At 42.1% G+C, this 15,781-nt stretch overlaps 1 protein-coding gene across 1 annotated transcript in view; it reads right to left on the minus strand.

The window, feature by feature from the left end:
- METAP1 (methionyl aminopeptidase 1) overlaps window positions 1-14,387 on the minus strand; it is a 51,092-nt gene extending 36,705 nt beyond the window's left edge. Inside the window, exon 1 of the mRNA XM_043871357.1 lies at window positions 14,203-14,387. Within this exon, the coding sequence (XP_043727292.1) occupies window positions 14,203-14,316 (114 nt within the window). The 5' untranslated portion in view covers window positions 14,317-14,387. The remainder of the gene's footprint in view (window positions 1-14,202) is intronic.
- Window positions 14,388-15,781: the final 1,394 nt, after the last annotated feature.

Below are 15,781 nucleotides of genomic sequence, written 5' to 3' on the forward strand. Positions count from 1 at the left end.
AGGAGGGAGAGGCGGTGGGAGGCGGCAGAGCTGCAGGATCGTCCCCAACAGCACACAGGGAAGCCGCAATTTCACGCATGCTTGACGTGGACGGCACAGGTTCTGGTTCCCTGATGTTTTCAATTCTATCTACTCTCTTAAAACCACAATCCAGCGATGTCTAGGCAGTAGCTCTTTTTTTTCTCAGATAATCCGTAGCACTGGATGGCACTCTGCAACCTTCACGTACCCTTCTTCGTTTGGGTCCTATGCCTCAAAAACTAACAGCGCTTCCTGAGATAAAGCAAATCCCCTTGCCATTTCCCTTGTCGTGAATCTCTCTGGTTCTTCGGTTACTTCTTCCTCCTGTCTCTCTTGGTCCTTCCCCTGGGCCTCCGATTCCACCAGGTCTTCATCAGTAACCTCCTCGTGTTGCACGGCAACAGTACTTCACAGCAGACAAAAGCACAGCCTCGCGTAGAGGGTGCACGTGACAATGTACACCAGACACGTGAATTTAAACACAACTGGACATGCAAACACACCTTCACATCTTTGAAAGTTTGCAACTTTCAAGGGTTCGTATGTAGGGCACTTACTACACAGAAAGCTGAGTGAATGGAGCTGTACAAGGAAGGAAACGTAATTCTACTGTAACAATAATACATCACACTTATGTAGCACCTACTATGGGCTAGTCACTATTCCAACTACTTGACATAGGTGAAGTCCTAACAATCCTATGAAGCAGACACTACTTATACAGTACCCATTTTACTGATGAGAAAGTTAAGCCACACTAAATGACCTGCCCAAGGTCACACAACTACTAAGGGACAAGCAGACTACGTGACTCAAAACCACTTTACAAATCAGAAGACAGCCACATGACAGGTGCGGAGTGTAACTGCCAAACCCTCTCCTTCATTCCAGGAAAGCTAGTGACAAGGCCTAAAACCAAATGATCAAGACAGAGAAATACAACCATGCTTTTTAGAGATACGGAATTGAATGCCAAAATAATCAGTTTAAAGTGGTGGAAAGAAAACCAAATTCTGGGGATATAATGTACAACATGATGAGTGTAGTTAACAATATTGTATATTTGAAAGTTGTCTAAAACGTTCTCATCACAAGGGAAAAAAACTGAAATTGTGAGGTGATGAATAATAACTGAACTTATGGTGGTAACTGTTTCACAAAGTATATATTATCTAATTATTATGTTGTATACCTAATAGGCTCCCTCAGTGGCTCAGTAGTAAAAAGAATCCGCCTGCCAATGCAGAAGGCCTGGGTTCAATCCCTGGGTTGGGGAGAAAGATACGGCAACCCACTCTAGTAAGAATTCCATGGACAGAGGAGCCTGGCGGGTTACAGTCCATGGGGTCACGAAGAGTCGGACATGACTTAGTGACTATACAATACCTTAAACTTATTCAATGTTCTGTCGATTATTTCTCAATAAAACTGGAAAAACTAATGCCAGGTTAAGAGATACCCAGTATTAGAATATTTGACTCTAAGCCACATGCATGTCTTTTCAAGAATCAAAGCCATATTGAACATAACAACTGGCATGATCTCTAAGATGTCCAGTGCACATATATTTAGGTTCCTTTTCTACAGCCAGTATTTTAAGTTGAATGCCGTTTTCCAGCTGCAGGAAGATTCTATCTAAAAGACAAGTTGTTTTCTGAGTTAAGGCATTTTGTCACTTAAAGTAGATTTAAACCAATTAACACAGCATTAAGGCAATGTGTTTATACTTTCTGCTCACAGTGTGACCAACTGGACAGCCTACTCTTTGCTCCACAACTGGGTATCCCCCCAGTGGCCAAAATACACAGCTCACCTCTTTAACCTCTTCCTGGGGGATGTCACCTTATGGTGAACAAGGCTTGTCAGGCAGGCATCAGCAAAGACAGTCATGTTATTCTTTCTTTTCACATCAATCTCACATCCTTCCTAACGCTGTCGTTCTCTGTGACTCACCTTTTACAGTGGGCACATCTACACATTCACCATTATTTGTTGACTGTTCCAAGTTTCTCCACTCAGAAGGTAATGTTATTTACAACATGACAACATCCAAAAATTCAATCATCAAATCTTCTTGAATTTTAAATAAACAAAGAATTTTTTATTTTAATTGCAAATGCATGCCATCTGGAGTATATCAGAGTAGGTGCCAAGTTTTTCTTTTTACCCCTACTGATCACAGAACTCTTGTAAAAAGAAATCTAGAACTCTTTAGTATTTAAACAGAAAAGAGAGGGGCTCTGACTGGGACAGGAGCAGGGAGGTGGTACCACTCTGACCTATGCCCAGTTTCATACATATCGTATCTTTCAAAGCAATTAAGCTTCAATAATCAGATGCCCTCCTCCCCTCCATTCAAACCATACTTTCCTTCAAGAGTTCAGAAGATAACAACAAGTGATTTTAAATACAACCTTTTCTGTAAAACTCCTCCTGTCCCCCAGTGAGAAATGACACATCTTCTAAACCCTTTAGCATTTACTGCCTCTACAATTCAATTAATCATCTATTTCATGGTGATCTCTCTTAATTCGATTCTCTAGTAAACTGTGAACAAACTAAAATCAATATAAGTTTTTTAAAGGAACCATATTTCAAAATGCTTCTTCTTGATTGTCACTTCATACTGGGCAAAGTAAAAAGCCCAAGATGATATGCAAAGACCAACGGTTAAGTTTTGGTACACCTTAAGTATTCTCGGTAAACTATTTTCTTTTCATATCTACTCTGAAAAGTCATAGCTATGGAAAAACTGCCAAGATTTAGAAATAACCCCCCTTGATTCTATTTCAGGGGGGAAAAAAAAAACTTTCAACAAGATTATCAACTTATTCCTAAAAAAGCAGAACATGTTTTACATTTTTCAGACTACCTGGTGTTCTAAAGAACCTTACAGTGCATTGGATCAATGCCATACCATGCCCATTTCTCTCCCAATTAAAATTTCAATGTAGCTATCATCAACTATTAATAAACATGCTGAAGTTCATCACATTCACTGAAAAGCAGCCATTCAAATAAATAGCCCTGTATTTTCCTCAGAGGATTTCAGAGTGTTTTGTACTTGGTTTGTGAGACCTACATCAAATCCCACCTTTTTAATAGGAGGACTAATAGGATTATTCTCATTAAATAAACTGAAGAACTGTCTCACAAAACAGCTTACCTAGCTAAAGACTTGTATTTCAAAATATATGAATATTTGAGGAAATGAAGGAACCAAAGTGTTCATAATAAATACCTCTCAAGACACCCGCCATCCTCTTACTTGCTGAGGCCATCAAGTAACAAGGGCACAGTCTTCAAAACCCCTGACAGCATCAGGTACATTCTGTACCTCCTAGTAACTCTTGAAGACTGAACAGTATTCCTTCCTTAGACCACAATCTCATTCTTCTCCCATTTCTTTACCCGACTAGGACCACTCAAAACCCCTGAGGGACTTATTCTCCACACCATGAAGAATCAACCTCTGACTCACCTCAGCAACCTTTCCTTCCTTATCTCTGAAAAATATACCAACAACCTAACTAAACCAGGGTGAGAGTTCCCCCGGAGAAGACCGCACTTTCCTTTCCCTTGCATGACCTCGTCTATCTGTTCCTGACACATTTACACCTTGTCCTCACAAGTTTTAACCTGTCCCTTCAGTCTGTTACAAATGCTACATTCGTAACGTGTCCACACCACACCCACCCCAGCCCACGCCTAACAACAGGGCACATTCCGCACTCCTCTGACAGCGCTTGTCTCACTACCCTGCTTTCCACCTGTTTCACTGCATCAAAGCACTGGCTATAGACTACCTACTGAAACTAGAAAGGTTAAGTTTTTACCCCACTTTTTCTTTAACACCAAGAGATGTCTACCAAGTTTTAGGAGCTGATATGGGGTAGTATGGTTCTCAGTCCTGAATAGGTCCTCGAATCACCTGGAAAATGTTTCTTTTAAAATACTCATGCTGTTGCCCACAAGTTAGGCAGAACAGTGGTTATCAGGGCTGAGTGGAGCAAGCAAAAGAGAGCTGTTTAATGAGCTGTTTCAGTTCTGCAAGATTAAAGAAGTTCTTGAGATATGTTCTACAACAATGCAAATATAATAAACACCGCTGAAAAGTACTTGTAAAAATAGTTAGGATGGTAATGTCTCTCTGTGTTCTTTACCTGTAGAAAAAAGAAATTCATTTTTTAAAAAGTTAAGTTACAAAGCTGTAGAACAATGATTCTGGTTTTGTTTGAAATACATAAAAACAACAAGTAACACATGAATGCTGACCATATGCCAAGCACTGATTTAGGCAGTACTATATGCACCAACCATTAATCCTCACAACTCTACAGGGTAAATTCTATTATTTCCCATTTAACAAATGAGAAAACTGAAGCACAGAAAAATTAACACGTTAAAAAAAAAAAAACCCACAGATAATGGCAAAGCCAGGTTTTAAATGCAGGCTCTCTTGAGACAGTTTCCATGCTCTTAACCTCTGTGTAATAAACATATAAAAGTCTGATAAGATAATAAACCAAACTGTAACATACTCTTAGGATACGATCATGACACAGCTTTCACTTTAAACACTTCTGTTTTAAATTTACGCAAAGGCCATGCACTGCTTTTTTTAACAAAAAAACAAATGGAGGTATTTACATTTTAAAAAAATATCCTCAGTGGAACACAAAGTCTCTGGCCCTGCTAACGATCACTTTATTTTCTTATATTTCTACTCAGACTCTTCACCACTGCAAGGCTGTGGTTACTTGCTGTAACACACACGCCTCAGCTTGCTCCTACTTCCATAAACACCCTTCCCCTGGAGAGAATGTCCTCTCCTCCTCGCTAACAGACACCTTTTTACTTACCTTTTTATTTATTTTTTCCAGTGTGCCCAAATCCATTTCTTAACCCCTCCTCCAGGAGGCCTTCTAGGACCTTCCCTATACCATTTTTCACCTTTTTACTATGCTGCTTTGAAAAACTGCCCATTAGCAGTTTTATTTGTGTCCTCCAGAGCCATCAGCAAACTTCCTTGAAGATGTCAGTACCTTTCTTCTCCAGGCAGGGACTCCAGCCAGTGGCTCAGTATGGAGCATACTGAGCAGGCAGAACTAGATTTCTAAAGACATTCCTACCAGAAACAAGGGCTCCTTGGAGACAGGCTGGATTCCAGATCTGGGACAGGAAAACTACAAAGTAAACCTTATTTGTCTTGGGTCAGAAAGCTAGGGAACAATCAGAGACTACTGGAGGAAGGTCAAAAGGATATAGAATCCACCATCCTTCAAAGGTGCTATGGTAGAGTTAATTACAAAGTGAAAAATGTACAGTGAGCTGGCAGCACTTCCTAACCAAGTGATCACATTTAGGAGCGCCTCCTGATGTGATAGAATATGAAGTACACAGAGTCACTCACAAGTCCTGTCAAGAGAATCCTGACAGAACAGACAGGGGATAAGAGAACAACTTAAAGACACTACGAAGAAATAATCAGATAACCAAGAACATGTGCACTCTGCAAGACAACTGACTAGTCTCTTCAAAAAGCCAGGATCAAGAAAATAAAGATGAAAGGACTGTTCTATACTAAGACTAAGAAATGTAACAATCACATGCTACTTATGAGCTTTGAAAGGATCTTGGTTCCAAAAATTAACCAAAAACACAACTACTGAAATGTTTAGGAGATAACTGATCAATTCAAATAGGACTATTAGAAGATATTAGGGAATTCTTGGCAATATTCTTACATGTAATCATGGTACTGTACTAATAAGTAAGAAAGAATATCCCGGTCATTAGAAGATACATGCTGAAGATGTTTACATGTAACCATGTAATGGGTATGGTGTCCTGTTGTCTGTGACTTAAAATTTTTCAACCACCATGGCTGATTCAAAGAATAAAAAAAAAAAAAAAAAAAAAATTTTCAACCAATACATATACAAATGTAATACACATAAGAACTCATACATAAAGCAATTAGAGCAAAATATGTAGGTGACGATATACTGCAATTAGTTACAAGACTCTTCTTTCAACTTTTCTATGTTTGAAAATCATCACAATAAAAAGCTAGGGAGACTCAATAATGTTATAAAATAATTAAAAGAAAAAAATTCCTTGTCTGTAACTTTCACTTAGCACTCCAGGTCATATAACTTTTTTTTTTTTTAAGTACTTCCTGTCCACACAAGTAACCATAAGCCTCTTGAGGACAGTAAATTTTAGCAGGTTTGCAAATGCAAAAATAACCCAACAAACGTTGTTATTCATAAGTAACACAACAGGCAAAAGCCAAAACGTCTATTAATGTCAAGTCCTAGCTAGGACATGGAACAATATAAAGTTTCTCCTGATGGGAGAATAAGCACAATCACACTGGAAAAAAATCTGGCTCAGTCAAAACAGAGCTGAACGCATACATATCCCATGACCCAAGAACTTTTCTCCTGGTTGTACACCCAAGAGAAACTCTTGCACATAGGCATCAGGAGCCAGGTACAAGAATGTTTAGAGTAGTACTGTTTATAATAGTAAAAACCTAGAACAACCCAAATTTCCATCAACAAAGGAATGAATAAATTGATACATTAATTCACAAATACTATACAGCAATGAAAATGAAAGAACTAGAGCGACATGCAACAAGGGTGAATCTCAAGAACAGAATATAAAGAAAGCAAGTTGCAGAAGAATATGTGCAGTGATTTATAAAACCTTCAAAAACATCAAAACTAAACAATGCATTATCTAAGGAATCAAATACATGGAAAAGCAAATGAATGATAAAGGCAACTCAGAACAGGGAGTACCTTTAGGATGAGAGACACATAGGTGCTTTCTGGTTTTACTTGCTTCATTAATATATTCTTTTTAATAATTCAGGCGGTTAAGTACAGAGGCATTTACTGTACCATGTTTCTTTAGATACTATGGTTGACTTACTGTTAGTTTTTTATTCTATTCAACATCTAATAAAAACAAATGAGTTTTTTAAAAAAGTACAGATCCTGACTTTAAGGTGCTTAAAAACCTCAATTCAAAAGCAATACTAAATCACGTAATACCTCCATTTATATTTTCCTATACATTTTAGTAGTGAACTATGCAAGGTTATCAGTATTCAAATAGTTAAGCCCATCACTAGTACCAGTTAATGAAATAATCAGTAAGAAAATAAATGCCCAGTGTTGGGGGGGGGGGAGGTGCAGGGAGTCATGTCACATCTAAAACCTAATGTCACTTACAATTTACCTATTTTACTGAATGATTTGAGCTCGTGGCTTGATTGATAAGGCAGGGCAACCTTCAGAATCTGATGCAAAGGGCTGCCCTTTTGCACCTTTTATCAAGGCAGGATCAATTAATACAAGTTCTCAACAGAGATGGAGACATCTCTGTTGCCTGCCACTTTATGATAAGAAAATTGCTAAAGTCATAAAATCTCACTTATACCCTACCCACTCTTTAGAGGCCTGAGCCTATGACCTAGACAAAGGCCACAGCAGCAGACCCCATGACAGTGATTTTAGGAATGCCTTCCAACAGACACCACAGAGCTCTGGGGTATCACAAAGAAGTCCCCACTGAACCTGGCTATAAAACAGACAGGTTACTGGGGAAAAAAAAACAGAACTTTTTTTTAAAATAGAACACCTTAATGTGAGACCTATCCTCTTAATAATTTTAAGCATCAATATAATTCACACTGTTGTACGTACAATGGTAAAGAACAGATCTCTAGAGTTTATCCATCTGCAGGACTGAACTTAAATGCCTGTTGATTACTAACTTCCCATTTTCCCCTTCACCCATTCCACTCTGAGCCTAGGAATTTAACAATTTCAGGTACCTCATGTTAAGTGGAATCACTTTCAATGATTGGCTGATTTCTCTCATTCATGTTGTGACATACTGCAAATTTCCCTTTTTTGTTAAAACTGCCTCAGTTCAGTTCAGTCGCTCAGTCATGTCCAACTCTTCCCGACCCCATGAATCGCAGCACGCCAGGCCTCCCTGTCCATCACCAACTCCCAGAGTCCACCCAAACCCATGTCCATCGAGTCGGTGATGCCATCCCACCATCTCATCCTCTGTCGTCCCCGTCTCCTCCTGCCCCCAATCGTTTCCAGCATCAGGGTCTTTTCCAACGAGTCAACTCTTCTCATGAGGTGGCCAAAGTACTGGAGTTTCAGCCTAGGATTCCATTATACGTTTATGCCACATTTTGTTTACCCATTCATCTATCCATGGATATATATAGAGGTTGTTTCCACAACTTAGCTACTGTGAACAGTGCACAAAACGAAAAATCATTTGCAATGAATAGTTGAGAGGAAGTTTCAGAGGTCCCTCTCCCACATTCAACTACTGCAGCTAAATACACACGCTGAGAAAGGCGGGCCTAGCTAACAGGGTGTGTTAAACTGTTCTTTATTCAAAGTCAGACCCAAGGCTGATACCAATCAAAGAAAAAAAAAAAAAGATTTATAATTGTTGAGCTGCCAAAGCATGAATAAGCACATGCTTCAGGTTAAAACTGAGTCAAGAAAAGTTCAGGATCAAGCAGAGAGGATGGTTATATCTATATTTTATTTCATTAGAACTTTAACATGGAGAGAATCTCAACGGTTGCTCTATAGCATATTCCTGCCCATGATACATCTACTAAATGGATTTCCTACTAATACCAGAGACAACTCATTTATACAGGAGCCACCACGCTACTGATTCTCCCTCCTGTCTAGAGCTGGGTATGTGTTTAGCCATAGGCTTATGTGTCTGTCATTCCCACCAAATAAACTAAGACCAAACTAAAAATTGTGCAAGTATGCCAAACCTGAAAAAGACTCACCAAGAAAAAGGAAGAAAAAAATAAGTGACTAACACTTTTGTCACAAACTATATGAACAGTATAAGCTCATATCTACTTCCAATAGCCCTTCAATCTCTAAAACGGTAACTCGGAGTTAAAGATTGGTTAAACTTTTGATTATCTACCAACCAAAGGATGTTTGCTTTTTACAAGTTCTACAATAAAAATATAATTCATGCCAAAACTCCAACATAAGCATTTATAATACAAGCATGTCAATAAAAGGAGATCTCCATCCACCACCAGGAGGTTCTCAAACTAGTAATAATCCATTAACTACACTGTGAGAACTACCAGCACCTCAAGATGGGTTCAGTCCTTGGTTTATATACCAGCCCCACCATTACTCTATACTCTCAAGTAATCAAGATGATTTAAAATTTCACAAGAACATTTATCGAAAAGCAATTAAACAGCAGCTTAAAAATTAAAAAGAAAGCAAATTCAACCATAAATGAGTAAATACAGAACAGTACATCTATCACATAAAATATTATTCAGCCATTACAAACGATAATGTAAATGGAGCCATTACACACATTCCAAATGTATTACTTAAGACATAAAAGAGAGCAAATTCCCTAAGATTATATATATGATTGAGCCATTTTGATAAAAGTATATGCATATAAGTGTATGTAGGAATACATAAATGTTTGTAAGACTACCCATCAATAGACTTACAGAAATTATCACCAAGCAACCCTTCACCTGTATTTTATAATTTTTCTACAATAAAAGTTATTTTTATATTTAAGAAAAAAAAATCACAACTAGATATTGCTATCTTACCGCAATATCTAGAAACAGGGTGAGGTAATGTAAAGAATTTTGAGAAAATCCCTAGAAATGTCAGGAACTTTGTTATCAACGGAGAAAGTGTTTTAGAGGACAGGGTTACATTTCAAAGACCTACATATTGGAAGTGCAATTCTTTCCTCACTTTTCGACTCCAACATCCGAGATGCCCACCCACTCATTTTCTTACTGAAGACCCAGGCAGTCACTTTACATGGCCACTACTTCTTTGAAAGAACCAACTCCAAGAATTTGTTCAGAATGTTCATAACTAATAAGGCTCCTCCTCAAACATTGTAAACCTTCCTTATGGCTAGCTACAATGGTAGTAGACATAAGGCAGGTGCAACAACACTATTTACTGAACAGTGTTGAGGCACTTTGCACGCTCTTATTCACCTTCACCTCAATTATAAGGAGGGCATCATTAACCTACTCGAGGACATGGTCGCAAAAAACCCAGGTAAGACTCCAAACCCAGGCCTCTTCCCTTTAAGTTCTAAGGCCTTATGAAGGGCTGCAAATCACGCAGGTCCCTCTCTGCCGATCCTTTAACTACAGTCAAGATAGCATCTGCCCTGGGGTGTTCACTAACGGCTTGACTACTCTTTGCCTTTCCTTCTCAGGCCTAATGACATTTTTTCTTTCATTTAAAGCACTGAGTGCTTACTGTGTACAAAGTACTTACGAGAAATACAAAAATGAATACAGCACAACCTCCATCCTCAAAAAACTCTTACAAACTCTTTGGGACTATGAGTAAACTACTAAGCTTTAAACCTAGTCAGCTACTACCGAATAAGACGGATACAGCTATAAAGAAATACCATCAAACATCATAAACTCCTGTAAAGCTCGATTTCAAATGAAATAGGTTTTACTCATTAAAAGACCAAAATTTGTCTTAAAATTAACTTAAGTAAAAATATTTCTATCTTCTTAAGCATAAATACAGTATAATGATAAAAAGAGCTTACACTGATTAAATGTATTGCTACGCTAAGTGTTTCATTAATACATACAAACCCTGAGGTTGGTACTATTCAAAGCCCCGTTTTAAAAGGGTGTAACACGACCTCCCTGGTGGTACAGTGGATGAGAACCCACCTGCCAATGCACGAGAAATGGGCTCGATCCACGGTCCAGAAGATTCCACAAGCCACAGAGCAGCTCAGCCCAGTGCACAACTACTGAGTCTGTGCTCTAGAGCCCGCGAGCCGCAACTACTGAGCCCGCAGGCTGCAACCACCAACGCCTGGGTGCCCTAAACCCAGAGCTCTGCAGCTAGAGAAGCCACTGCAGTGAGATGCCCACTTGCCCTAACTACAGAATGCTGTTGCGCAGCAACAAAGACTCAGCACAAACAAAAATAATATAATTCAAGTCAAAAAATAAAAGGTTATAATACAAAACAAAGGTTACCTGCCTAAAGCAGACAGCTAGTAATAGAACTGTGATTCAGTTGTGGCAGTTCACCTCTTTATTCTGGCTTCCCTGGTGGCTCAGCGGTAAAGAATCTGCCTGCCGATACCTGAGATGAGGGTTCCATCCCTGGGCTGGGAAGATCCCCCAGAGGAGGAAATGGCAACCTACTCCAGTATTCTTGCCTGGAAAATTCCATGGACAGAGGAGCCTGGGGGGTTGCAGTCTATGGGGTCCCAGAATTGGACACAACTGAGCATGCATGAATGTACCTCTTTATTCTGCCTTTTGACGCAAGCATTTATTGATCACCTATTACATACAGAGCATTGTGTTGAGAAATGAGGAGAGGGCAGTGAGAGTTATTCATGATGCTCACCTTCTGATTGAAAGATAAACAAAAATCAAATGATCAGACTGCATAAAATGTTATAGAGAAAATAAGGTGGTGTGACAGGATAACTGGAAAAGGCTTACTTCTGTTCTCTTGTAGTTTTGTTCACAGCTTATTCCCAAAGACAAGCTGGTCAGACAATCAGCCTGGGGACCACAGAAGCCAGGAGAAGAGAAAAGACAGACTACTGCTAGTGAAGATGATCAGAGAAGTGGCAAGGAGAAGCCCCAGTTTCATCATAAATGTGGAAATTGGCTTAGTGATTGAACAAGGTCTCAAGCTGGGACTGAAAGAACATCTGTGATTTCAGAAGACAGGTGATATTCTGTGTAAAGGAACAAGTATAAATACAAACTCTGGTTAAAGCAAGAGAATAAAGCTGGACTCATAAGAGGTGCCCTGACTATGGGGCTAGAATCCTGCAAGCAATGGTAATTCTATTTGTTATAGGTTGGGGAGAAGCACAGTCAGACTGCTATGCTAGGGGAAAAATAACTTTTGCATGAAAGGTTTTGCTCCTTTGATTTGTGTGTGTGTGTGTGTGTGTGTGTGTGTGTGTGTGTGAGTGTTTACTTACAAGGCGGGAAATTACAGTAGAGAAATGAACTAAGAGAAACTGGTGAGAAATTTAAAAAACTGACTAAAGGAGGAAGCAACAGGAATGAAGAGAGAGAGTTTCAAGCATCAGTCAGGATATATTCCACTACAGGCGTAACAATGGAACAAGAAATATACCTGCAGAATCCAACATGAAATACCTACCGTACTAAATATACCCTGCGTGTTTTCACAAATGTGTTGGCATGTTTCCAAAAACCCCAATGAGCCAATGTCCTTTCTACTAAATAATAGATGCCTAGGAGAGTATCACCTGTCCTTGATGACTATAGTTTCACAGCATCTTTTCAGAATCTCAACAAGTGTCTGTACATATTATTTCATTTAACATTACAAAACGACAACTAAATTTAAGCAAAACGTAATCCACCATATTGTTCTACTCAGAGAGTACATGATTTTCAAAAACAAACTACTGGATTTTCTTTTTAAGTCCAGGTCCCACACAGGCCTCAACAAATCACAGAATCTGAAAATTATTTTAAAGAAACAAAAGGACTCCGACCAGGTTCAGCATGTTGAGAAGTCCCAGTGCTATTTTTAGAAAGAGCAACACTTCTCCAAGTGTAACTTTTTCCAAATGATACTAACAAGGTCAAGGATCATATCCTACCTGAAAACAAGACCTGTACAACATTGCCAGGATCTTTTACAACGGCTTATCTTACAAGTGTTGGACCTCTGGAATTTTATTTTCATCTTCATTTCACATACAGCTTTATGTTTACACATTTTATATTTGAAAGTTATATTATTTGTGTTTATTGCTCATGTATGTTTTCCTTCTATTCATTTGTGTATATATACATACATATATATGTGCTACGCTCTACTGCCAGACTTAAAAAAAACTGCCTTTGTTTTATTAAGATTTCACATTCATTGGATAATTTGGGTCTCAGAACAACCTTGTTAAATACATGAGTAAAAACTTCATCTTCCCCTCTGTACAGTGGTGGGACTGGAGCTCAGAAAGATAAACTTGACTAGCTAAAGATCTCACAGTCAATGGCAAGGACAGGGCCCTGTCGGTACCTTTAGACTCTTTGTGCATGCTCTCCTCCCCGCAGGACACTACCAATTTCGTACTGGAACACTCCCGTGCTTCTCTCCAACAAAACTGGATTGTAACCAAAAGCCGTACAAATGCCGCCAGGCCAAAACTCGGGGCGTCTAAATGCAGCCGGAACACTAGGGCTCTTCAGTAAACAAACACCAGCAGACGTTTCAGTCCGGACACCATTCAATGCTGGCTTTGCTCCACTGCACAAAACTTGTTAAAATACGGCCTTAAAGCATAATCCTTAATGGAACTGTCTTTTTCGCTCAGTGGGAAGTTCAGTTAATCTGAGGTGACTCATATTGTTATCTTACGGTTTTGTAAATCAATAATTCTGAGTGCCAAAGGAAAAGAATGAATTACACAGATCCCTCTCCATCCGCAACTCCAAAGTTGCTTAAGTGTCAACGTGCGGCAGTAAGACCTAGGGACAGGGGTGGGTGGGGCTGGAGCTAGCACTGCCCCTCTCGGCGCCCCCACCGTCCCAGGTAACCCTTCTCCAAGCCCAGCGGTTCTCTTCCGACCCCCAGTCCCGTAGGACCAGAGTGACGACCCGGCCCCGCAGCCCCCACCGACCAAGACCAGAGCCCCGCCGGGAGCTGCAGCTGCGGCGACTCGCACAGCCAGGGCTGCCCCCTTCCCCGACGACCCCACCTGTCCCGCGAAGCCCGCACACCTGGCGGCCCCCGCCCGCTCGGAAGAGGCGCGTTGGGAACTGGCTCCCAAGCGCGGCGCCCTAGGGCGGTCGGGAGACCGGGGGCAAGTCCGCTTCCGCCCCCAGCCCGCAAGGCAGCGAGCCAGCGCCCCCACCCCCGCGGGCGTCCCAAGCGGCCGGAGGGGCCCCTGATCCCCCGGAGGCGAGAGGGGGCGGCGGCGCGGCAGACTAGGCGGAGGAGGAAGAGCGGCCGGCGAACCCGCCCGGGGAAGAGGAGGAGCGTGTCCCGACCGGCCGCGAGGGCAAAGCGGAGCGGGGAGGGAGGCGGCGGCGGGGCCGCGGGGGAAGCGGGAGTCTACCTGCGAGCAGAAGTACGAGCCCTGGATGCCCAGCTTGATGCAGGTGGGGCACTGGAGCTTGGCCTCGCTGCTGCAACCGTCCGTCTCGCACACACGCGTCTCCACCGCCGCCATGCTGCCTGGCCACTGGAGGAGCGCCTCACCGAGGAAGAAGGGGAGGAGGGAGGGAGGAACGGTTGGGCAGAGGGAGGGCAGGGGAGGGGAGAGAGGCCGCGCCGGGGGAGGAGCTCAGACCGCCAGGCCTGGGCGCGGGAGGAGGAGGAGGAGCGCGGGGCCTGCCCAGAGCACGTTGCGCGCCCCGCCCCCGCCCCGCGCGCGCAGCTGGCCCCGCCCCGTGGCCTTGGCCCCGCCCCTACCCGAGGCCCCCAGCCTCTCGGCCGCCAGTGCGCACGTGGTAGCCGCAAGGGTACCTGGCCTGCGCCTCGGCCCCTCCGCGCGGTCGCGCTTCTACCTGCCGCGAGCCGGCGCCCAGGGAAGGCCAGGTTCGGCCGACTAGGAAAGGCCCTCTCGGTGCCTAACGAGAAATCCCCAGTTGTCGCCTACTGACTGGATCCCAGGGTCTTGAACGTCTGCCATACGCTCAGGCCGTTGGAAAGGACGCTCCACTCCTCTGTGTTGGTCCACCCGGCAGCTCCTTGGAAAAGGAAAGTAACTCCATTTTAAAGTTCTGATTCGCGCAGATAGTGTCTGCTTTGAGGCCTAAGGACCGCCGCTCTTTCACAAAGAAAGGAAGCCTGGGAACTGTTAATGAAGAAGTGTGCTAGGTTTTGTGTCAGCTTTCCCTCGCGCCCTCTTATTTTTCACACCACTCCCCCCTCCATTGGCAAAGTACGGGCTAGTGATAGTGACACAACTCCTGAGTATTCAATACAGTTTTTTGTATTATACCAGTTGATTGTTTAAGAGGTAAATAGGGGAGGATTGTGTTGATCATGAAATGTCACAATTGAAAGAAGCTTTAGAGGTCATCTAATGCAAACCTGAGTCTCTTCGGCTATGTCCCAGGTCTGCCATTTTCTAATTTGTTCTTGAATATGGTTCTGTCACGAGCGAGGAGAGAGGGACTATATTTACTGATCATCAACTTGGTAGTGCAAGTTCGCGTGCCCAACTGCACAGTGAGGGCAAAGAAACCGAAACATTGGCGTCTGGAGCAGAGAAAGGTTTGTTGTAGGACTATGAAAGGAGATGGATGACTCCTTGCTGTAAACCGCACCGCCCGCCCTGCCCCATCCCTGGATCCCTGAAGGGTTTTGGCAACACATTTTTTTAAAGCCCAGTGAAGGATGGAGGGAGTTGCAGGGTGTGCAATCAGCTGGTTTACAATTTTATGATTCGCTGAAAGTGAGCTAAACTGCAGCCCTAGGTGACAGAAGGCCTGGGGCTCTGTGCTCAGGGTTATCAAGTAACATCTTCCATTCTGTGAAGGGTTTTCACATCTGTAAAACAATTCAGGCAGTGTGCATTAAATACTGGATATTTCCGAGAGGAGCTAAAGAAGAGGATTTAAGGAAAGGCCACATGGAAGGCCCCATAGGATCCTGCTCCACTGCAAACTAAGTGCTGAGAACTTTTTGTT

Source organism: Cervus elaphus, chromosome 17, assembly GCF_910594005.1.
Source record: "Cervus elaphus chromosome 17, mCerEla1.1, whole genome shotgun sequence".
Taxonomy (NCBI): domain Eukaryota; kingdom Metazoa; phylum Chordata; class Mammalia; order Artiodactyla; family Cervidae; genus Cervus; species Cervus elaphus.